At 34.0% G+C, this 26,729-nt stretch overlaps 1 protein-coding gene across 1 annotated transcript in view; it reads right to left on the minus strand.

Annotated features, from left to right (window-relative positions):
- ZC2HC1A (zinc finger C2HC-type containing 1A) overlaps positions 1,825-26,729 on the minus strand; it is a 50,097-nt gene continuing 25,192 nt past the window's right edge. The window contains exons 6-9 of the mRNA XM_005689117.3: positions 21,900-21,999; positions 21,190-21,289; positions 7,958-8,065; positions 1,825-4,405 (exon numbers count right to left, since the gene is read on the minus strand). Of these exons, the coding sequence (XP_005689174.1) occupies positions 4,240-4,405; positions 7,958-8,065; positions 21,190-21,289; positions 21,900-21,999 (474 nt within the window). The 3' untranslated portion in view covers positions 1,825-4,239. The remainder of the gene's footprint in view (positions 4,406-7,957; positions 8,066-21,189; positions 21,290-21,899; positions 22,000-26,729) is intronic.

Genomic DNA, 26,729 nt, shown 5'->3' on the forward strand with positions numbered 1-26,729 from the left:
GATGCTTTTGAAATGTGGCATTGGAGAAGACTCTTGAGAGTCCCTTGGACTGCAAGGAGATCCAACCAGTCCATTCTGAAGGAGATCAACCCTGGGATTTCTTTGGAAGGAATGATGCTAAAGCTGAAACTGCAGTACTTTGGCCACCTCATGAGAAGAGTCGACTCACTGGAAAAGACTTTGAGGGATTGGGGGCAGGAGGAGAAGGGGACGACAGAGGATGAGATGGTTGGATGGTATCACTGACTCGATGGACGTGAATCTGAGAGCTCCAGGAGTTGGTGACGGACGGGGAGGCCTGGCCTGCTGCGATTCATGGCATCGCAAAGAGTCGGACACGACTGAGCGACTGAACTGAACTGAAGCACTTATTTAGCTCCTATATAAATTGATCTCACTTACATTCGTTAGATAAGGTTAGCTGATTGAAGGAAAAGAAACCCACCTTAAAGATTATAACTTTAAGCTTCCCAGTCCTAAGATGAAATGCTAAAGTAATAGTATAAGAATTATATGCTAATGTGCATGAGTAATACATTTGAGAAGCATAATTTTCTAACAAAATTATGTGAGGTGTTAATAATATGAAAGATTTTTTTAATCAAATATTGCCTGGCTGGTAGCTAAACTATGTTTCTTAAAAACAAACAATAAACACATGGGATATTAAAATCAGAGCAAAATATATAACAAAAAGCTACATCTTATAAATCTGTCATTTAATGTCATCAAAAAAAATAACTTATTACAGTTGTTCTTGTCGTTCAGTCGCTAAGTCTGTCCGACTCCCTGTGACCCCATGGACAGCAGCACACCAGGCTTCCCTGTCCTTCACCAAATCCCAGAGCTTGCTCAAACTCATGTACACTGAGTTGGTGATGCCATCCAACCATTTCATTCTCTGTCATCCCCTTCTCCTCCTGCCTTCAATCTTTCTCAGATCTTATTCCCGAGAGGCCATTACTAGAGGATAGCAATCTTAAATTATCCAAAAGCACCCTCTAGTGGCAAAAACGTAATTCACACATACAAGAAAAGTATAGAAATAAATGACTATCGTGACAGTATTTAACTAAAGTTTTTCTAAATGAAAATAAAAATGAATATGGCTATTGTAAACTTTGTTTCAATGATTCTCCACTACTATATTCAACAGAACAACCGTTGGACAAATCAATCTATTTTTAGTACTAAAAATACACTTAACCGTTTTAAAATTAAAAACACACTTAACATGTGAAATACATATATGTGCAATGCTAATAAAGACATAAGAGCCCTGCTGACTTTCTGTAGCTATGTACTTATTTTATTATTTTTCATTCCCTGAGCTTCTACTCATGGTAGAAAGTATCTACCTCAAGCTTAAGGAAAATTGAGTTCCAATAAACATGTCTAATACTTTCACTACAGACAGCTATAGTTTAAAGCTTTAAATATGATGATCTAATTAAGTATTCATCACAAATAGTTTTTGCCACTGAACTGTATATTACCTAATTAGAAATGCTCATAATGTTTCCTTATTAACCTCATTTCTCTAATGTTTTCAACTGTCAAATTTTATGGCCTAAAAAGAGAATTTCTATGCCTTAAAAATCTTGTGAAGTAACAGATTTATAATGCTTTGAAGTTATAAAACACTTCAAAATAAAACAGTAGTCCTTTTAAAAGCTGACAGCACATAAAAAAACTGCCAGTAAAAACTCTTTCTCATTAAAAGTCTGTAATTTACTTTGAATATATTCTTATTATTTCAGTACATTGCTATCTTTCTACCTGTGTCTGGAAAAAAGATACGACATCAATGAAAACCAACTGGCATTTTTTTGCTTCATGTCTTTATTGAATAGGTTCAAAAATGAAGACTATTTGTAATTTAAAAAAACAGAGTGAACAAGAGACAACAGCAGCCATACTACTCTTACTTTCCAAGCTAATAACTTTCAGAATATTATATAAGCAATTTTTACAGTTTTAATATAAGTTTAAATCATCTTTTCATTCTACCACACGGGGAAATACTTGTGAAAATAAATAAAAATAAAGTAAATGATGCATCGATCTAGGAAAATTTCTTAAAAACTGAACTATTGCACAACAAATCAACATGAAAATAATACACATAAGTAATATAAAAATGCATTTAAATACACTGCATCGATATGTTTCATAATTCATTAATATATTTCACCTACTTACTGTTTATAACAATCTCTGGGTTTTGGAATTAGATGATTTCTTACCAACTCATTTCCATATAGTACATTATAACATTTACTTGCTACAATAAAATTCAGTGAGAAGCAAACATGTGCCACTTTGTTTAAGATCATTTACCTATCCCTTCCTTGGGTGGACAAAAATTATGTGATCTTTAAAAATATACTTGGAAGAAAATAGTGCTCAATTCTAGCTAAAGCAAGAGTTTAAAGTTCTTTCTTTGTATGGTTTCTAATAATTAGAACAGAAGAACATAAACAATTGAAATGGAACTCTAATATGTACATTATTCTCCTAAATTTATTAAAGCTTACTCTAGTTGATGGAATAAGCTGTAATATAGTTTTTTTGACTTTCTGGCCAATATGACTAAATAAAGGCAACCAGAAAAAGAATTATTCAAAGTCAGGAAAGGAACTATAATGTAAATCATAAATTTCCATTACCACTAAGTTATCCTCTGCCCAAATGAAAAGCACAAATAAAACAAAACAAAAAAACTAATGAATAAAATTATAAAGTTAAGTATAAATGAATTTCAGAGAAAGCTATCAGCCACAAATTTCTACCCTGATCTTCACAATTGATCAGAATCATAAACAAGAAGTTAGAAATTACCTATAAATTATTTGCTTGTACCTTTATAATAAGATCAAGGTTTGTTAGGTTTGATTCAACAGAAATAACTACTGAATTACTGAATTTGGCTGAACAAGAAACAAAAGGTATTTACTAGTAAATACAATATTACACTGAAAGTGACAATGATTAAAAGCTGTATTTTAGTCAAAGTAAAGGTGAAAGTATAATCACATTTTTGTGAATGTTTAATTACATAATAAAGCAGCTATCCATTAAAGCAATGCATTTTCAGAGGCTTATTATTGTGAAGTAAATGGTGCTTTAGCATGAAACACTGGAAGAAAAACATGAGTAGGAAAAATTAAATATTAACGTTCTCTTAACCTACCCATAAATACATATAACTATACTTCGAGTGACTAAAATTCAGTTCTTTTTACCTTCATGCCCTGCACTAACGATTAATTATCGAAGTTAACTGTTTATTAGGTGAGATGATCTGTTTTAAAATCTATTAATTTCTTCTAAATTCAAATACATAGATATAAATCCAAGATTTTGCAAGGAACTTTATGCACCTTCTATTAAATAATTATCTTGCAAACTTTGCAAAAATGAAGTAGCAAACTACCCTTCAGACATGAGATAATGGGGGAAAAAAGGACAAAAGTGAAATCTGAAGACAATCAGAAGCCGAAAGAATGTATGGTAAACTAATATACACTGAGCAAAAAAAAAGAAATTATTCAGTTATAACAGAAAAAGAAACAGCTGTATTTTCAGCTTTGTGTCTCTGAAAAGGGAACTGCATAATTATGTTTTAAAGAACTGAGTAAAAACCTCTACAGAATCAATAATACACTGAGTAAAGAGCAACATACACAATAGGGGTTTTTCCCTCTCTTTTTAAAAAATATTTATAAAATTAATTATTAAAGAGCTCTACAGGAAAATGACACAACTAATTGTAACTAAAATATTCTCTCAGTTTCAAAAGTTCAAGCATTCCATCCTACAATGATACTATCTGAAAATAGGTCAATAATAAAAATGTTTATTCTGATGTTCTGCTCAAAGTAATGATCATCTGAAAACTTACAGTGCTAAGCACTAATGCTAGATTGTTTGTGGAAGTATATCAACAGAAAAGGAATACCTAAGTTAAATGATTCCACCTAAAGTTATTTTCTGACTGATAAGTAGGTATGTCCTTGAATGGCACAGCTTAGGTTACCAGGTATTTATTATATACAGTATATGTACACTCACATATATACACACACATTACACGGCCAAAGAATTATGCTCCAAAATGTTGAAAGAAAGTATTTTGAGTAATTTTAGCATGAAATCACTCGAGGAAGTGCTCTACATGTCCAAGCAGCAATAATCATAAAATTCAGGACATAGCTTTTTCTTTTTTTTGGATTCTGTTCACAGAACCATTCTTCGAACGCCACATTCACAGCAGAACTTTGCCCATTCTACAGGGTATTTAGTCCCACATTCATGGCAGAATTTTGGTAAGTGTCCCGCTGAATTTCCTTCAATGCCTTTAGTGTTTCCACCATTAAATGAAGAGATGTAGTCTCCATCTGGCCTGGAGAGGTACAGAGAGAAAGTAGAAACACAAAGTTCATGACAGTAATTTTCAATCTGTAAGCCTTGGGAAACAGAAAACAATACTATTAAGTATAACTAAAAGCTTCTTAATCTCATCATTAATGCTCTTGAAGAACTGATGTTTTCAAACTGTGATGCTAGAGATGCCTATTGAGAGTCCCTTGGGCAGCAAGGAGATCAAACCAGTCAATCCTAAAGGAAATCAACCCTGAATATTCATTTGAAGGATTGATGTTGAAGCTCCAATACTTTGGCCACCTGTTGAGAAGAGCTGACTCACTGGAAAAGACCCTGATGCTGGGAAAGACTGAGGGCAGAAGGAGAAAGGGGCAAAAGAGGATTAGATGTTTGGATGGCATCATCAGCTCAATGGACATGAGTTTGAGCAAACTCCAGGAGAAACTAAAGGACAGGGAAGTCTGGTGATCTGCAGTGAATGGGGTCACAAAGAGTCAGACACGACTGAGCAGTTGAACTTTTCCCTCTTGTATTGAGTTGTTTGGTTCTTCTGTAAAGATCTCTAATCATTCTGTGATAATATACTGTCACTGTTAATGACTTCAATTCCCTGCCTTATTCCTTTATATACTTCAACCTGACTTCTTTTAAAAGTAATGTCTGGAGAATTTCAGTATCTTAAGTCTTGGGCACATGTGTTTGTTTCCTGCTGTCACTCACGACTGATTCCGTTTCCCTGTATGGCCTGAAATTTGTTTGTTTTGTAGTTCAGAACTGCAAGCTCATGTGTGTTCACCCGTGAGAATCAGGAGGCCTGGGTTAACAGCATTTCACAAGGTGGTTCTTTCTGCTTTTGCTTTTCTAAGCTCCAAGGAAGCCCTTAAACCAAGAGTATCCAAGTTAAGAATTTATTAGAATATGCAGATGTTTTACTTTCAAACCTTAAACTCATATGAAGGCCCACCTATAGTTATGAATTATCAGTGGGAATTCACATCTCTCTGAGCCATGGCTAAGACAAGACAAGTATCCTTGGACTCTCTTATTCCTGATTGTTGTTTTTTTTTTTCCCCCTAGTCTAGCTTTCACTCAAGAGATAACCCTCTGAATACTGTGAGAGAAGGGTTAACACAACCTTTCTCCTCTTCTGTGGACACAGTTGACCTTGGGATAACTTCTCAGCTCTGTTTAATAAAAACCCAACAGAGGTGAAATGCCAGCTATGTTTCTAAGCAACAGTGTTTGCAAGCAGTTCAATGAAACCAGACACATCCCTCAGGATAACCTGGAAGCTATGTCTATGAAACTGTTATTATGAGATGCCGATTCCCTTTGGGAAAAAGGACTTCTACTTAAACTGACCCTATACCCACCTATGAGATCTTATTCTCTTATACCTGAGCTGTCAGTTGGATAGCTAAGGAAGACAAGCTTCAGGAATGCTGCAAAGCCTCCCATGGAAGAGAAAACACCCGACGCTGCCCTGCTATCCTCTCATATTTCTGAAAACAATCCCAGGGCAAATGTAATTTACAGTCATATAAGTGCCTCTGGCTGAGTCTAAGAAGAATCTTTGCTGAACCTCTCAAGAATCCTGGCTTAGAGCAAGAGGCATGGCGGGAAGGGTGAGGAAAAGTTGTTTTTAACACTATTTTGTACAAGAACCAGAAGTCAATTCCTCTCTCCCCAAATTACCTTAAAACCCAAGTCTCTATATAGTGAAGACCACTGAAAACCTCAAAAGTAGCTGCAGTGTCATAGTTAATTTAGCAAATTGACCTCTAACCTTCTTCATATTTTTTTCTTTAGAAATTTCCTTTCTTTGTTGAGAGCTAAGCTATACATTCAGAAATATATATATTTTCTCTTTTATCCAGTATTTCCAGGTGTTCTATTTGGAAGGGTTGTCCAGGAAATGTAGTCTATCAGACTTTCAGAAAAATAAATCTCTGAGAATTCTCCATCTGTTTTGGTTATAAGTATTTTTGTCTAGGATGGAGGTTGAGTAGTCAGGTGAGCAAGGCTCAGGACTTCCTATCAGATATAAAGCTCTTAAAAAAAAAAAAAAAAAGAATATCCCAAACGTTTTGTAATGTGATTTTTGCTCCTGCCTGTTAACAGTTTGTCTACTTCTTTGGAAAGATAAAATTATTCATTTATTCAAGCATATGTATTTATTAAGGTTTCCATTTTGTAACAGGATATTAATCTTGTACTCAGCATTGATTCAAAGCACATGGTTCCACACATATAGAACACAGTACAGCCACAATCCAGGACTCTAAGAAACAGAAGTTCACTTCCGTATATGAATCAAAAATACATATCAAAGCCTCAGGCGAGACAAACAATACTTATTAAAGAATCTAGCTGAAAAGACAGCAACTTATCAATTCCTCTATGGTTCTCATCTTAAGCACAAGCATCACCCTTAAAACTTTCTAAACAGCAGACACCCAGACCCCACTCTCCACCTGGGAGAGACCTCCACAAGTTTGGTTTTGGAAAGCTCCATAGATGCTTCTTCTAATGGGCAAAACCAGGAGGGAGAGCTAGCATCTTAGATACTTAATCTATTCCTGGATTAAATATGAATAATGAATGTCTGTACATATTATATACTTATAACAAAAGCAGATAATATATATAGTTTCATATAACATAACCAATCACATTCAGTAGGATGTTAATAAGTTAATTACTAAATTACACAGCTTTTCTATATGAGAAATCAGAGCAGAACTTTTAAGATCTCAGGACTAGTTGTACTTTCTCAGAAAAAGAGATTTATTTTTCTGTTTCAGACAACAAGAATCATGTAACTACTCTTCTATTCTCCTGTACTTTGACTACTACAACAAAGCTTAAACGCCACTTTGTAGCCCAGGGCTGGCCTATCTACAGGTCTCATGACACAAACTTTGTAAACTAACCCCACTCTTTTTCCACTTTATCTTTTAATTCTCATCTTTCCTTTTCCTATTTTTCTCCTTAATTTAAAAAACAATGTTGTATTTCACTATACATTTCTGTACCTTTCCTTATAACTTTATGGAATAAGTTGGCATATATATGAAAAACAAAGTATTTATAACTGGAATGATTTCATTATATGTTGAAAAACAGCCAATGTCAAAGCTGTGCAAATATTGTGACATATTAGAAAAGGACATACTTGGATAATCACAATCTCATCAGAAGAATTTAAATGTACTAAAATGCTGCTGAAAACCATAACAGCAGTAGTGTAAAAAGTCTATTATTCAATTTGAAGAGGTAAAAATAACCATGCTGCAGGTAAAATTAAGACATAAAAAACACAAATGCATCCAGTGGTACTAAATAAACTGTATTTGAGTATTTACCACAAAAATTACATCTACAAGGTATAAGAAAATACTATTTACACTCAAAACTAGGTCTTTATTATATAATATTAAAGTCCAATTAAATCACACAGGAAAAATTAGATTTTCTATTAATAACCTGATAGAAAGTTTTTATGTGGTCTTTGGAAAACAATGAATACCTATTTTTATTTTAGTTATTACAATATCGGAGCTAAACATACCTGGCCATGTAGCTATCACTATATGTTTTTCTTTTGCTTGTAAGCACACCTGAGGCAGGATTTCGGGCCAAACTAGGTGGCGTGGAATTTCGAGGTTTGATGTTAGTCCTAGAAGACAGAAAGAGATGGCATGATGAAAAAAAAACTACTGAACAGTAAGCATTTCTTTCACAAATTGTTTATTAGAATGATTAGAAAAATAATTAGAAGCTATAGAGAGGTAAACTCAAAAGATTAAAATCCAAATAATTATTTCACATCTGAAATCCTTAATACAAAGTATAAGCCAAAGCATTTTGCATTGACTAAGATTATCTTGATGGTACATAAAATAATTTACAAATACGTCTATATATTCTTGTCATGAAATTTATAAGTTAACACTTCAAATTTTTTAAAGTTTAAATCTACAGTCCCCTCAAACTAGAGATAAGTCTTGTTGAGTGCCCAGAGTTAAATAATAATGTTAGATGTATAAGATGTGGTTAAAATTTTTGCTAACCATTTTTAAAGAATAATATTCCATTTATGAAAGCCTGTTCTTAGAAAGAGCAACTAGAATAAATCGGTTAATATACTCTTGCCTCTAAAGATTTTACTTTCACCAACTCTACAACCTGGGCTCTCTGTTACCAGTAAAGTAGCTGATCATACCTTTCTCAAAATTCCAGAATCAAAGAACACTTATATATGAGGTAAAAATGGTAAAATGTATAGGCTTTGGAATTCAGATGAATCTGGATTCAAATCCCAACTGCCACTGAACAACTCTGGGTCTGGCAATCTGAGTCCATGCTCCCTCATGTATAACATGTGACCATCATCACTTATAGGAAGTCAGATACACAAAATGTAATTGATACCACATTTAGCATAGCGGAGGGTGCTGATGGTATTACTTCTGTTAGTATTGCTACTACAAGTTAACACTCACATTAACAGTGCTTACTGCATTTGATGCAGCTGCATTTTTTTTTCCTGGCCACACCTCACAGCATGTATCGAATCCATGCCCCCTGCCATGGAAGTGCAGAGTTCTAACCACTGGACGCGAGGGAATTCCTGTAGCTACATTGCTAATCACCTTCATATGAAATTTATTTAATCCTCATAATAATCCTATGAAGTAGTAAGGATTACTAATTCCATCTTGCAAAGGAGGCAACTGAGGCAAAGAGTGAAAGTGAAGTCACTCAGTTGTGTCCAACTCTTTCCCACCCCATGGACTATAGCCTACCAGGCTCCTCCATCTATAGGATTTTCCAGGCAAGAATACTGGAGAGGGTTGTAATTTCACCCAGGTGGCAGATAAGTCATTGCAGAACTAGGTGTAAGATGTTCATTACTGTTAGTTTCCTCCCTCTCTTTAGAAATTTAGTCAAATCTTTTCATTTCAGAGATAAGCAATATTGTGTTACATGATCAAGCAGAATCCTCTTTTAAAAAATGCCTTTGTATATTTTAAGTTCTCAAACTCTAGTGGAAATTCTTCCTTCCCTACTTATATAGCAAAGCTGGAGAGAGTCTCCCAAAATTTTAAACAGTTGTCTCCAAAATGCATGCAGGGAGTAACAACATCTATTATTTTCCAAATGCTCATTCCATGCCAGATATGATACCAGGTACTATACATACTTCACTTTCTTTAATCTTACAAAAATCTCTGAAGATATTATTCCCATTTTAAAGTTGAAAAAACTCATAGTCACAGAGATTAAGTGCAAAGCTATTACATAGCCGGGCTTCCCTGATAGCTCTGTTGGTAAAAAATCTGCCTGCAATGCAGGAGACCCCAGTTCGATTCCTGGGTCAGGAACATCCGCTTAAGAAGGGACAGGCTACCCACTCCAGCATTCTTGGGGGCTTCCCTTGTGGCTCAGTTGGTCAAGAATCCTCCTGCAATGCGGGAAACCTGGATTCGATCCCTATATTGGAAAGATCCTCTGGAGAAGGGAAAGGCAACCCACTTCAGTATTCTGGCCTGGAGAATTCCATGGACTACAGTCCGTGGGGTCACAAAGAATTGGACATGACTGAGCAACTTTCATTCATATTACATGGCCAGAGTGTTTGCATTTGAATTTATGTGGGTCTCATTCCAAATCTTATATTCAATATGCAATGATGTCATTCAAAGGGAGGCAACTTTGAATACTTAAATTATTTCCAAATTTTGACAAGAATCACCCTGGTACATGGATGGGTTACCCTGAACCTCTTCAAAGGGCCTTCAAATGCTCACTGCAAGTCCACTCATGAGGTGTATGCTACTCTCCTTTCACACGGCCCCTCTAGGGATGTTGCAGAACTATCACATTCCTTTTTAGGAATTCAGTCTCTGAAAACTCCCTGCCAAATCGCGGCAGTTCCTCCAAGTGAGAGTCATAGAGGAACAGGATGGACAGGGTGTTTGGTTTTTTTGGCTCATGAACAAAAACTTGTTAGAAATACTATCACCTTCATATAATGTACATAGGAGATATGTACATTAGACAGTACAAACATACCCATGCATATACACTACAACTTCACATCAATAGTTAAATAATTAGAAAAGCATTAAAAAACAATAAAATGTAAGTTATCAACAACAGCTGTCATTATTCAATGCCTATTGTGTATTTTTAGTAACATCTATGGGCTTCCCTGGTGGCTGAGAGGTTAAAGTGTCTGCCTGCAATGCAGGAGATCAGGGTTCGATCCCTGGATCAGGAAGATCCCCTGAAGAAGGAAATGGCAACCCGCTCCAGTATTCTTGCCTAGAGAATCCCATGGACGGAGGAGCCTGGTCGGCTACAGTCCATGGGGTCGCAAAGAGTCAGACACGACTGAGCGACTTCACTTCATAAGGTAGAACTGGAATGTCAAGAACCATTTTTGGTCAGTACTTAAAATATGTTACTTCAGTCTCACACCGTCAACACATTTTTCCTCCTGGTCAGAGTCTGAAAGTGCTACCTTATTATGTGTCCATTGATACAATCTGCCTGCTAAAGTTCAAGCCAATAATAAAAGAAGGTCTAACTTTGCAACTGTACTTCCTCTGCCCCACTGCTAATCACTGTTTCTCTGAGATCTGCTTTGGAGGGTACAGACAGCAGGAATAGTGCAAAGGAAAAAAAGCTCAGTCCAAAAATTCTTCCTTCTAGAATTTACCACTGTCTACTTAAAAACAACACATGATGGCTGTTAATGACCGAGACTTTTCCCATTTTTGTTTTATTATATATCTAGCTAAATGTATTATTATTTATGGATAAGAGACTGTTGTGGTAGACTTTGGTTTAAAAGTTAATTAGGTGAGCTCTATTAAGTAATTTAACTTATGAGACCCTCAGTTCATCATTTAAAGACGAAGAGGGCAAGACCTGCTTTGGGGGCACAAACTTGTAAGCTTTGAAGACATGTGCGGAGAGTTCCAAGACTGCCACTGCCACTCTTGCTTCTCCTCTCAGTCTGCAAGGCCAGTGCAGGGAAGGGAATGTGTTTACTTCCCTGTGTTATGTGGAATTTGTAACCATCTAACACAAAGACTGAGGATCCCTGGATTGAATGTTTTCTAAGATCTTTTTCCTGCTTTTTTATAATAATTTATCATCTACTTAACTAAAAGATATTCTAGCAATGTTATATTTATATATGATATAATATTCCCTATACACTTTTTTAAAATATTACTCCTAAAAAACAGTTTCATAAAAATAACAATTATTAAGGTGACTCATTTCAACCCTCTGAAAATTAAAATTTAATTTATTCAATGTATGCTCTAAAAATAGACACAGAATAGAAATGCTCATCAAAATCAAAGCGTTATAAATCTTAGAAGATTATTCAGCACTTCTTGGCTTAAAAATGATTAAAATAAAAAATTTTAAGTACAGGAATGTACAAATTTATAGTATTTCAATATATAAAGCCTTTAAGGAAATAGCTGAAAAACATTAACCAAACTGAGTTACAAATACTTACTTGTAAATGGGCAATAACTCATGTCTTTTGATGGCACTGTCTGATTTTGTATCACTCTCATACAACCTTTGCACATGTCTTCCAGTTCGAAGTGGAGGGCCTAACTTGTCCATCTTACTATTAAAATATATAAAGGTGTACCCATAAGGAGAATGCTACTGTTTCTTTACATTAAAAAAAAAAATTAAGACATTATTCTGATACATCAGAAATCCACCCCTCAAGCTCTTTCATAATTATCTGACTGCCAGGGTAAGGACTAATGTCAAAAAGAATCCTTGGATAGTTCATACAATATCCACTATTAAATATGAAAATTCTGACTACATACGCCACCCTGCCAGTTTTGACAAACATACTAACATAATCCACACTTACACACAGCAGGGCAATGGAATCAATTGAAAAAAAAAAAAAAACTTAAGAAGGACAACTGTTTAAAATCTGTGAAGCTAACAATGAACTGGAAGTTATCATTCTGGTAAATAAATGCAGATAGGATGCTTGTTCTTATGGAGCTCACAAATAATCTAATTGTCCCCTTCCCTGAATTCACAGAACTTTCCTATTTCTGAAATTTATCCAGAGAAACATTAAGCATGATCCTCTGAAAACACTGATGGCAATTCTAAAAACTACATGAAAAAATTAAAAGTGGCCATGCCGTCTGAAGCTAATATCTTTTTAAAATTTATTTATTTTAATTGGAGGCTAATTACTTTACAATATTGTATTAGTTTTGCCATACATCAACATGAATCCGCCACAGGTATATACGTGTTCCCCATCCTGAACCCCCCTACTACCTCCCTCCCCATACCATCCCTCTGGGGAAGCTAATATTTTTAACCAAAATTATAAAGGATTTTCAGCTAATGAATAATAGAAAACTGCAGGTTTGCAGAGATTTCATTATTTTATATCAAACAAATGATATTATCACCGATCAATATCCATTCAAAGTAGGGAGCAGGGAAAATTAGGAAACTAGGAGTACTACCTTCAATGACTACTGAGTGACACATCACTGCTTGATAACAAAGAGTTTTTTCAAGGGATTTTTGTTTATTCATTTAAATCCTGAGCACCCACTATGTATCAGGCACTGTACTAAATTCTGGGAATACTGTGGTAAATAAGACAGACCTGATGCTTTGTTCTTATTACAGAGTTTAGTGTCTCAGAAGAATCTGGTCATCCCTCTAGATAATAAGGATCTCTATAGACGGGACACATTTTATTCAGTTTCTCTTCCTTCAATATCCTATACACAGCAGGCATTTTGTTCTAAAAGTTGATTCAATACTCTGCGGGTGGTGCTGCTTTACATTAGGCATTTACATCACATTCATTACAACATTTTAAAGAATTTTTTAAATGCCTCCAATAAATATATTGTATATTTATTATATATTAAATAACAAAACTTCTAAAATTTGTGAGATTAACATTTTAAGCATTTTATTTGTGAGCAATTAGCAGAAAATTAACCTATTTAGAATTTTAAGTAATAAATCAGATTTTTGTTTAAATTATATAATAACAATCAAAGCACTATTGTTCCAAATAGTATTTTTCTTACAAAAGGTTACCTGTGGATTTGGAAAAAGAAAAGATTTTATTTTCTTCTTCAGAAAAAAAGTTACTGAAATTAAAATTCAGAATTAAAATTTAGAAACATTTAAAACATGGATTCCTCTCATATGATAAGAACTACTAAAATCTAACAAGTGATAAAACAAAGGAGGTGAGTAGAATCTAATAAAAATGTAAAGGCAATTCTCTATTGGGAATATTACATATCTTCTATATTTGAAAGGATTGCTACTATTTTCAGATTTTAAAAATGTCAATTTTTAAAAGGCAGATTTCAATGATGATTCTACTACCACATACCTGTGTTATGAAATTCAACTCAATTGGTTTGTCTACCCAGGTATATGAATGTGTGTATATACACACACAATTCAAATGTTACTTAGGCTGGTCTTCCCTGGTGGCTCAGATGGTAGAACACCTGCCTGCGATGCAGGAGACCCAGGTCTAGGTCTACCTATGTATATGTATGTGTATCACAATTCAAGTGTTACTCAGGGTAAATGTTATTAAGCTCAAATCACTTCATTCCACTGTAGATTTCTATTGTTATGCTATGTTATTTTCAAGGTCTAACTAAAAAAATTTTAAATTCTCAGTATAATCAAGGTTATATAAGTTTACACATAAATGTATTTTATATGATTTTAATAATCTTTATATAAATTATCTATTTAAATGCTTTTACATATAAAATTTTGCTAACATACACATTTGAGAAACCTTAAAATGACAGTCAATGTTAAAGTTTTAAATAAATTTGAAAATTATCCTGGGACCTAATTAAAATGAAAGTAAACCATTTGGACATCAAAGTAAACCATGGACAAGACAACCAAATGAATGGGAGAAAATATTTGCAAATGGTATGACCACTAAGGGGTTAATATCCAAATACAAACAGATCATATAACTCAACATCAAAAAAGCAAAAGACCTGACTAGACATTTTTCCAAAGATGATATTTTCCAAAGCCAAAAGGCATAGGGAAAGATGCTCATTGTAGTTAATCATCAGAGAAATGCAAATTAAAACCACAATGAGCTACCAACTCACAACTGTCAGAAGACCATCGTCAAAAAGACCCAAATAACAAATGTTGGTGAGGATTTGGAGAAAAAGGAACCCTCTTACACTATTGGCGAAAATATAAATTGGTGCAATTATTGTGGAAAACTATATGGAGATTCTCAAAAAACTAAAAATAAAATTACCACATTGCCCAGTAATTCCATTCCTAGGCACACATCTGAAAAAACACTAACTCAAAAAGATACACACATCCCAACATTTACAGCAGCATTATTTACAATTGCCATGATAATGGAAGCAACGTAAGTGTCCATCAACAGATGAATGGATAAAGGAGATGAGGTATATACATATATATGTACACACACACAAACAAATGGAAAATGGAATACAGAATACTACACAGCCATAAAAAGGGATGAAATTTTGCCATTTGCAACAACATGGATAGACATGGAGGGTAACATGCTAAGTGAAGTATGTCACTTAGAGAAAGACAAATACTAATAGTATTTGTATATAAATTACAAATATATCAAGTATATAAATTATAAATATTAATACTATTACATCACATATGTGGAATCTAACAAATAAACTAGCGAATGTAACAAAAAAGAAACTGACTGAAAGACAGTGGTTACCAGGGTGAAGAGGGAAGGAGGGAGAGGCAACTTGGGGTGGGGCACACAGAGGTTTAAACTACTATGTATAAAATAATTAGGCCATAGGATATATTGTATAACACAAGGAATATACCTAAATATTCTAAGAATTATAAATGTATTATCATCTTTAAAAATTGTGACTACTGTACATCAACTATACATCAGTAAAAAATTTAAAAAGCTAAAATTATCAGTTTACAACAAAAGATCTATCAAATACTTAAATATTTTCCTAAACTGACTTGGATCCAGACCAGCTCTCACGTACCATTTTCACATTTATTTTAGTGAACAAGAATGCATCTTTATGCATGTTTCCTTTTTTATTAAACCATTTCTTTTCTGTCCCTCTTCCTTCAGTAGCATTAAAAATAAGTCAAAGCAGCAACAAGATAAAGGGATATTTGGAAAGAAACTGAATTCTTTGCAAAAGTGGTGACACATTTTCAAAAGGAATTTAAAGTTTTAAACCCAACTGATTGCTCTTTGGTCAAATTTCTTCTCAATGTGTTGTCTGGTCTTGCAAACCATCGATAACTGACTTAAAGAAGTGAATAGAACAAGTAAAGGAAGCAGGAATTCTCTATTATAAGTTTTGCCCTGCCCTCGGGGGTCTTCGATGTTTCAAGTTATGAAAAACAGCACCACCGGTGATTTTAATACTTAGTTTATACATCTATATACATCTGGGGTTACTCTGATAATAAATTTTGGAAAAGTACAATGAGAAATCTACTGTATTATGTATTTTTACCTTATTTCACAGTTTGACAATTGTAATTTCAATGTGATAGTAATCATTACAGAACTATCAACATCAATGTTTTCAGAGTGCCTCTATGCTATTTTTCTTTTTAAGGGTCCAATTCAGTAATGATAATGCTACATGAAAGGTCTGAAAGATCTTAAGGCAGGAATAAAGAAATCCATTTAGCAGTAAAAGCAGTGTTGCTGCTGTTATAGAAGGAACATTGCCAACCAAGCACACCTACACAGCATAAATTTGGTGTAGACTAAGCAATCTGATATACAAAAGAGAATTCCGGTCTGATATAGAATTCCCATATGAAGTTCAATGATATATCTTTACATTGGTACTTAGATTTGGTCAGAGTCAACATGAAAGTATACTTTTAATCTGTTACTATTCTTTTAATTCAACCACACAAACATGTTTGAATGGATTAATGAAAGTTCAAAAAAATAAAAACCCTTTGGTTCACTGGAACACTAATATATGGTCTAAATTCTTAGATAGTCCACATGACTTTAAAAACAGCTCCATCTTTGGGAATAAATGAAGACTCCTTAAAATCCCTACCTTCAAATTATAAATAAAATTCCTATGATAAATAACCCATTCTAAAACAGGGAGTGGCAAACTTTTCCAATAAAAAGCCAAAAAGTAAATATTTCCAGCTTTGTAGGCTATACTGTCTCTGCCGCACTTGACTCTGCCACTATAGCATGAATGCAGTCACAGACAATTCACCATTAGCCATGTGCAGCCATGTTCCAATAAAAACAATTGTTGGGCAGGATTTGGCCCTCAGACCACAGTTCAAAAAGATCACCTGCTCTAAAACATCAAAATTCCATACATGAGAGGATGCCAATTATTCTAAGTTTTTGAAAATCTAAATGAAAGGCAGATTTCAATGATGATCTAAAATTTTACCATAAAGAGTTATGATCAAAACCACTATCTTATAGTCCAAGACAAAAATACGTGACTTTTTGTCAAGCTGATACATTTATATAAATGACAGACCCAGGGTTTTTAAAAGGACTATCTCTAGCTGTATGTAACCGCCATGATATGAATAGTATATCTAGAAAGGAAAAATGCTTCGGCAGGTTTTCCAAATATTCATTGCCGAATGAGCGTTTCTGGCAATGCTGCAAATATTTGGCAACATATCCATCTATTTCTCAGTTGAGATAAACTTTAACCTAGGGAATGTCCCTGTTTATTGTTGACACCATGAGAGTGAATTCTTAGAAAACAAGCCACTCAGTCCTATACACTACAACAGAGCAGAAGAGATAAAAAGATGACTTCTGAAATAATTTTGAATAAATTTTACCAAGAGGTATTTTGTATCTTTGTGGACATCTATAGCTATGATGTTTCAAGGCACTCAAAAGTTTCGAAGCCTTCCATACTTCTACTTTTGGTTAAACTCATTGATTAAATTCTATACAGATAACATAGTAACTCAATTCCATGGCAAAGTGAGCCCCTTAGTCTAATAGTTGAAATAATTGTTATCCACATAGGAAGCCAAACTGTGCAATTCTAGGTTGAGGCATTTCTAGACCAATAATGAAAGTCAGAGAGGTTCATAAAAATCTAAATAATGGTACACACAAACCACACACATCAAAAGATTGGCTTATAAGAAAAGCCACAAACATATACTCAAAACCTAGACATTCATTTCTCACTCCTGTTAATATAAAGCATGAGAAACCAATTTCTTTTTTCATTAAAAAAAAGAAAAGCTCCTTACTTGCATTGTTTCTCTAGTTTTACCACACCTGCTGCTGCTGCTGCTGCTAAGTCACTTCAGTCGTGTCCGACTCTATGCGACCCCAGAGACGGCAGCCCACCAGGCTCCCCCGTCCCTGGGATTCTCCAGGCAAGAACACTGGAGTGGGTTGCCATTTCCTTCTCCAACGCATGAAAGTGAAAAGTGAAAATGAAGTCGCTCAGTCATGCCCGACTCTTCACTACCCCATCAACTGTAGCCCACCAGGCTCCTCCGTCCATGGGATTTTCCAGGCAAGAGTACTGGAGTGGGTTGCCATTGCCTTCTCTTACTATATCCTATCTCCAAAGTAAACTTCTAGTTCTCAGAGTAATTGAACAGAAGTAAATCTCTGCAATTTGATACTTTAACTACTGAAAATTATCAGCTGAAATACCCATTTAAGTTAGTAATTAACCATTAAGAAAACATAATTCTAAAGGTACCACTGTGTAAACTCTCTGACATAATTCAAGTACAGCAATATTTATTTAAAACTCTGGGTTTCATCATACTTCTAATATCTCTAGGAATAAAGAAAACTATTTTTGGCACAAGAAAAAAATTTCTATTAGGGTGCATTTTGCTTTAAAAAATTCTGTTAAAATCAGCTGACTCATAGGTTGTCTACAATTATCAAACATATGAGAATTTTTCCAAGTAAAAAAGTATGATTTCAATATATGCTAAATATTATAGATCATTGATATGTATGATTGCAGGCAAACACAACAGAAATTATACACACCAGGCTTTAAGTAATTCCAAACCACTAAAATGACTCATTTTACTAATCTCAAAAGATGCTCAACTTCTTGAACATTATAGCTAACCAGATGTCTTAATTCTGCCTTTACTCAATTCTGAATTATCTGTGTCAATAAAAATCATGATAATCATTTTTGTTGTTGTTCAGTCACTAAGTTATGTCTGACTCTATGTGACCCCATGGACTGCAGCACACCAGGCTTCCCTGTCCTTCACTATCTTCTGGAGTTGGCTCAAATTCAGACCCACTGAGTCAGTGATGCCATCTAGCCATCTCATCCTCTGCCACCCCCTTCTCTTTTTGCCTTCAATTTTTCAGTATGAAAAGACAAATGAATAGTCATACAAACCTCAAGTAATTACAAGTACCAGAACCATGATTTTGTGATGTTGCAAAAAGCTGACAAATCAGGAACTGAATTTATTGATTCACTATTATTTCATGTATTCACCAAAAATTTGTGTGTCTGTATGCCAAGCATATACTACATTTTGTAGTTACATCTGTAAGCAAAGCAGACACAGAGCTTTGCCATCACAGATTTTATAATCTAGTAAGGGAAAGAGACAAACCATTACCTCAGTAATTCTAAAAAGGAATGAGCTCTGTCACTAACTGGACAGCTATGAACGATTCTATTCAGTATAATATTCATATTACTATCAGTTAATACAGTAATTATATTAACTGATAGTAATATAGTAATATATTGATCAGAAGCATACATCACCACTCTCTTTCCAACAGTTAGAAACAGTCCTTTAATACATAAGCATCATATATAGTATGGACAAATGAGATTTAAACAGTCATGCCTGACAGTTTAATATGGGACAAACAAAAATTTTTAAATCTTTATAGCATTATAGCAGTGCACAACTTGTACAATTCTTGTGCCCAAAGTTTTTGCTCATTAGTAAAAACATTTTCTCCTAAAGATTAACAAATGTTCATCAGCTGTCAAGATGTAAGCAGAGTTAAAGTTGTCAGAGCAAGAAAAAACAGGTAAGAACAAAGTCAGGTAGCTGCTATTTAGGGGCAAAGTAGGATCTAGAAATCTAGTATTTTAATCCAAAACCCAGTAACCCTTTTCATTTTACCAGCCAGCTTCACATGCCCTCTTAAAAAGAGTGTCAGGATAACTTAATTCTGCCAACTGGTTAAGATTACCAGTATGATAGGAAAGGTACTAAAAAAATTACCAGCCTATAATTCACAGTCAACCATAAATGAAACCTCCATTTATAAACTTAAAACATATTGATATTTCTATATTTACGTATCTAATGAGTCAACTCAGTAGGGAAGCTATAAAAAAAAAATCAGATCAGGTTTTTTTTAGCACTAGAAGATGAGAACCTTTTCCTTTCAACCACCTGTTCTACTGATAACCTGTCTCTTTCTTAAGAATAGCCTGTCTCTTCTTTTTGGAAGCATGACAAAAAGAAAAAGCATTTAACTAATCATATCTTGTTAGCTGATCTTGTTCTTTTTCTACAATGATAATACAATAAACTATCTTTAGATCTTAAACACTTTATATGTAGTCCAAATTAGGAAACAAAAGCCAATTACTCTCTATTGATAGACATCATCTTAAATATTTCCTATATAAAAGCCAAAACTGAGACTCTAGAACTGAAAATAACATGTGTCATGCTTCCTAAATCAACTTTATAAACAGTATCTGTAAATATAAAGAATAAGGCTACATTCTAATAATCATATGGCCATCCCTTAGTTTTCTTGTTTATCAAAATGAAAAGTGAGTTTCTACTAGTATTCTATTGAAAGACTTCTATTAAAAACTCTAGTATTATCAATGAATTTTCCCACATTAAAATAATTGCTGAAGGCTTAATTATGCTACTTTATTAAAAAGCATATACATAAAACTATAGAAACATAAACAGTATTAAATTTTTAGTTTCTATCAAAGTATACATGGAGTTTATAGCCAACCTACTTCTCCAATAACAGTAGACTCATCTTTTTAAAATTTATATATATGTATCATGATTGTATATTATTGCTTTGTATATTTTCACAGTTTGATATTCAAATATAGCTACACATTTTTTGTAACATTATAATAAAACATATGTAAAGAGACTGATACTTATCACCAAAGAGAAGTCAATTTGTATCATGCTACCAACTCTTTGACAGCTGTGTGGCTTTGAGCAAATTACTTTGCTTCTCTGATCCTCTGCTCCTACAGCAGCAGGGTGGTTTTAATAAAAATAATGTTAAATGTCTAGCACAGTGCCTGATACATGCTTTAAAAAAATTGTTAGTATAAAAGGTTTACTGTATTTTAAGTAATTTCCTTAGACTAGATTCTCGAAAGTAAAACTATGAAATGGAAAATATGAATGTTTAAGGCTTTTGATAAAAGCCACCAGAACCTCTTCCAAACTGGTTATACTAATTTAGACTCTCAAGAGCAGTGTGCGAGCTCTTGATCAACAACATAGTAAAAGACAAACTTAGAAAACTGAGATTAATGAAAAAGCCAACTGTGTGTGTGCTTGCGTGTGCTAAGTCACTTCAGTTGTGTCTGACTCTGTGCGACCCCATGTTACCTAAACAAAATAAAATCTTAGTATCAAGCATACATGAATATACATATCACTAAAAAAATAAATTCTATGTAGACTTACCCTACATGAGGGGCTGCTATCGCTTTATGGGAGGGAGATAAGGTCTGAAGTTTGTTTCCCAAAGAGCTGCCAACTGAAGACACTTTACCTGAAGGAGCACCTTTTAATAAAAAAGATATTAGTTTTAACAACACTCTGAAAAAGAAAAATCACATTAACCAGAGCATGACAAAACAATGCTTTCATGGCAATAAATCTTCATGGCAAAAAGTCAAAAAATGAATTATTAAATCAAAAATTAAATAAAATTTTTATGGGACAACATACAGTATCCTTCATTTCTAATTTCTGTACTTCTTTCTTACAATTTACATACAAATGAAGGTACACTTCAGCAATCAAAATCTTTTTAAAACCATTAAATATCTGCCTATTAAGGATAATTATCCAGTTCAGACAGGTATAGACAGAAACAAGGGAAAAAAACACTGTGGTCAAAGAATCAAGAAAAGGACCTTGGTTGACTATTCTGAAGAGATGATGTATCAGTAACTACCTACATTTAGGCTAAAAAAGAACTACAAAACATCTAAAGTAGAAGCTACTGAAAGTTACTTTATTTTTACCCAAAGTAATTACTTATCTTCCACATCAACTCCTAATAAACCTAGTTTTACATAATCCAAAACAGAATACTGTCTTCATTTCCTTCTCTACTGATTCTGATATTTAAAAAAAAAAAAATCAAGTTATTTTACAGATCTCACTACCTGCAACAGTTTTGCTAGTGCCACTTGGTTGTGGTAATCGTGATGATCCTGATGAGGTGGTCCCAGGAGAATTAAACTTTTTAAGTGCAGGAGGCTTAAACTAAAATAATGAAAACACAATGTTTTATCAACATCACATTTTGATTATGGATTACAAACCAGTATTTCAAAAGCACACATGCCCTTCAATGAGCCAGATGTTTTACCACCTACTCAAATTATCCAAATTTAAAGAGCAGGTTAAAATATATCACCTTTAGAGAGAAGTTTCCCAAGAAATGTTCCTTCTCCTAATTGGCATACTAAAATTTTGGCTCAGATGTCCTACTGCTAAAATAGAGTAACTTTTCCCAGGTCAAAGAAAACAAAATGGATCAAATGGAAAAAAATTCCTCAATGTTAAGATTTTAAATGCCAACCATATTATAAGAAAAAAGTTAAAACCACCCAAAGATGTTCACTTGGCAGTATGGCTTTAAAGGTCAAGACTTTTGTATGTTCCTTGGTACGGTTTTGTATTTCATATATATAATCCAGGCACGTATCTTACTGATGGAAATTCCTAAGAGCAAATATAAGCACAAACAAGTTTTAAATAGCTGTCTAATGGATTATTGCTCCAATGTGAAAATAAAGAGCTAGTTCTTCATTAACCTCACCAGAACATGTTACATGAATGGGATATCGGCTGAGAAAAGATACAGTATTTCAGCTTATCTCATTTATTCTCATTTTTTCTCTATAGAGAAATATCACCATCAAGTTTGTTTTACTGCCTCTTATTTAAACAGAAATTTTCTGTTACTGAATATAAAAGCATCTTATTGATCACCCACTCCAATATAAAGAAGTAAACTTGCCCAGGGTTACACCCCAACTTAACAGAACAGGAATTAAGACTCATACTGTCTTAGCACTAGCTGTGTACACCAACTATAAGGTGTTTATTGTGCTTGCCTGTGTACTTGAGCCCTATGCTTAGGACTTTATGAGAAAAACTGGTTTTAAGCCCAACTTTTAAAAATCAAATCATATTTATAACCTATTATCACTATAAAATTTAAGATGCTCTGCTATTAAAAACTGCTGGCTAAGCATAAACATTAAAGTCACACATTATAACTCTTCAAAATTCAGTATTTGACCTTTTATCAATCTTGTAAAAGGGTCTCACACACACACACACACAAGCACATTTGACACTATAATGCCAGAAACTTCTATTTCTTAACCACTTGGCAACTAGAAAACCTTCAATAACTGTCCGTCAAATGAACAAAATGACTAGGAGACTTTGGAAATGTATATGGAGCCATACAAATATACTGTTTCTTGGAAAACCTAAGAGGTATTTCTTGTAGTATCAGTCTTTCCCATGAAAATATCAATACTATTGAATACATTAGGAAAGATTTTTAAACTAACACTATGGAAAACAAGACCTAACAAAGACTTGTCAAAATATTAGAGGCATGCCTACTAAAAATATGGTCAATAAAATTGGATTAAGAAACAGGACTGGTGACTCATTCACATTTTGCTAATTATCAAAACAGAGAACAATATACAGTGAGAGGTCAAGTTTTAGGCAGGAAGAGCCCCAGCAGCATTATACACTGGGAATAAAGATTTTAATGTATATATTAGGTATCTCTATATTAACTTAATGGCTTATAAAGAGAAAAAGGCAGAATATCTCTTTCAAAAAGTGCTTTGTTTTTCTGCTCTGTATTAGACCACCTATTACTGCTTTTTGGTCAGGTTTTCTGAGATGATGAGAACCTAGCCCAACTGTATCTATCTCCTACAGTATTTTCTATTACTTTCCACCAGAACAAGTCAGGTTAGTTTTGTTACTGACTCCTCATACTACTCTGAATGCCTCTTGTTTAAAACATCCTCATATATCTCTCAGTAACTGGCTGTTCCCCTGACCTAGATAATATGACTCCTTTCTTACTGAGCTGTATTTTATCTGTTCTACACATCAAGCTGAAATTCTACTGTTAGGCATTCAGGATGACTCTAGGTAGCAACGATTTCGCATAAATTCATTTTAATGATCAGAAGAACAAAATCTATTTTTACAGTTATACTCAATACATGTTTCATTTACCATGTATTAAGGAGGTGATTATTTCATGTGTTTTTATACAGATCACAAACCTAATTACATTTCCTTGGTAAAATATTTATGTTCACAAAGACTTTTTATTTCTGATAAAATGGGAGAAGGTATTTATTTGGACCAGAGCAGCATTCAGCCCAAAGATGGGCACAATAAAGGATAAAAATGGTAGTAGAGACCTAGCAGATGCTGAAGAGATCAAGAAGAGATGGAAAGAATACACGGAAGAACTTGTATAAAAAAGATCTTAATGAACCGGATTACTATGATGGTGCGGTTAGTCACACAGAGCCAGACGTTCTGGAGTGCGGTGGGCCTTAAGAACTGCTGTTAATAAATCTAGTAGATATGATGAAATTCCAGCAGAACTATTCAAAACCGTAAAGGATGATGCCATCAAGGTGTTGCATTCATTATGTATGTCAGCAAATTCAGAAGACCCAGCAGTGGCCACAAAACTGGAAAAGGTTAATACTCATCCCAGTTCCCATGAGTAGTACCAAAGAATGTGCTAACCACTGGACAATCGCACTCATCTCCCATGCTAGCAAGGTCATGCTTAAAATCTTGTACGCGAAGCTTCAGCATTATACGAACCAAGAACTTCGAGATGTCCAGGCTGGGTTTAGGAAAGGAAGAGGAACTAGAGACCAAACTGCCAACATTCACTGGATTATCAAGAAAGCAAGGGAATTTCAGAAAAACATCTCTGTTCCATTGACTAGGCTAAAGCCTTTGATTGTGTGAATCATGACAAATTGCGGAAAGCTCTTACAGATGGGAATACCAAACCATTTTATCTGTCTCCTGAGAAACTTGTATGCCGGTCAAGAAGCAACAGTTAGTACCCTGTATGGATTGGTTCAAGATCAAGAAAGTACAACAGGGCTCTCTGCTGTGGACCTATTTGTTTAACCTACATCATGAAAAACGAGCATGTCATGAGAAATCTCAGGCTGGATGAGCTACAAGCTGGAAACCAACTATACTTTAAGAAAAATATTTATAAAGCTAGCTATCATAGATAAAAATAACATCATGGTCTGGAGACTATAAAGGCCAAAATTGATTCCATATAAAATCAAAATAGTGACTACTTCATGGATGCTTGGGGCTGAGAGTGAGAGAACATTACATTCTGGAACTGAAATAGTTCAGTAAGGCTTTTGTAAGACTAAGAATAGTCTATTTCTCAATGTTCTTGTGGTTACACATGAATTTATGTGTTGTGCATTTTTTCCTGCATATAATTTACCAGAAAAAATAAAATAAAATAACTGGGGAAAACTATAAGAAAAAAGTCAGAATAAAAGTGTTGTAAAAAATAAGAGCTTAGAGATAAATATTTAAAATATTAACTATGGTGATAACTTTTAATATATATACATGTATACTTAATTTTCCAGAGAATAGAAAGCCCTTTAATAATCAGAAAACATTATTAACAATTGAATAGCACATTTTCAGACTTAAAACTTCACTACTTTAAATGTAGGGTAAGTAAGAATCAATCAGAATACTGAAAATTCCTAAACACAAAATATTTACTGTGTTGCTTGAAACTCATAATGTTATTCAACCTAACCTAATCTGATGCAGATCTAAATTATGCATGGGTTATTTAATTTGTTCTTTTAAAAGAACAATATGTAATTTAGCATACACTAGATGACATTATTTGGTCTGGTGTCTTCATGGGTCTACTTTAATACAGCCATGCTTGAACTTGATAAAATTCCTAACGAAGAAGAATTATGAAAGCTTAACTGAATGGTAGAACTTTTTCTTTAACTACAAGAACCTGATCTTACTGTATTTGTAGTGGGCTGTAGTAAGGCCAGATTATAGTTGCTAAATATGATAAGGAAGCATTTAAGCAACTTTAGGAAAAGTATTCTACTTAGTTTACTCATATGGATCCAGTACTTGGTACAGTGTTACTCAAAAATGAGTGAACACAGATGAAAAAATACAGAATTAGACTGAAAGAAATATATATGACTGGGCATGGAATCAGAACTGAAAATTTAAGGTGGGAACTAAAAACTACCTGGATTTTACATTTATGAGTCATTTGGCACCACACTGTTGAAATATACACATCCTATTATATTTCCTTTACTCTACTATTTTATTCTTAAAGATCTTGTTGGGTGTTCTTAAACTGTTTTTAAAAGATATGCTTTGTTTGCCATCTGTTTTGGAAATTCTTCAAAATTAGTTTTCTTTGGTGTTCTTTCCCCACCATGATGATAACAATCATATGCTCTATTTCCAAAAATATTTACAGAAATTCAATAGCAGGATTCTCTCAAGGAGGTCTCAATTGCAATGGGATCTTTTAATCCAATATTTTATTCATAAGTAACAAGATGAGTGAATTTGGTTATTCCCATTTGCTAAATTTACAGTCCAAAAGAAAAGTTAACAAATGAAAGCTTTGCGAAAAATAAAATCTGCTTACAGAGGAGCCTGGCAGGCTACAGTCCATGGGGTTGCAAGAGTCAGACACGACTTAGCGACTAACCCACCAGTAAACCACTACATAATGCTAAGTTTTTATGTAACAATATACTTAAAGAAAAACAACAGTAGTGCAAAAATAAAGTACACATTACAAAATTCTCTTATGATTTATGGTTTTCTAACCGCTTTCACATACATCATTTCATTTGTTTCTCACAAGAGTTATGCAGATTACT

Source organism: Capra hircus, chromosome 14, assembly GCF_001704415.2.
Source record: "Capra hircus breed San Clemente chromosome 14, ASM170441v1, whole genome shotgun sequence".
NCBI classification, from domain to species: Eukaryota; Metazoa; Chordata; class Mammalia; order Artiodactyla; family Bovidae; genus Capra; species Capra hircus.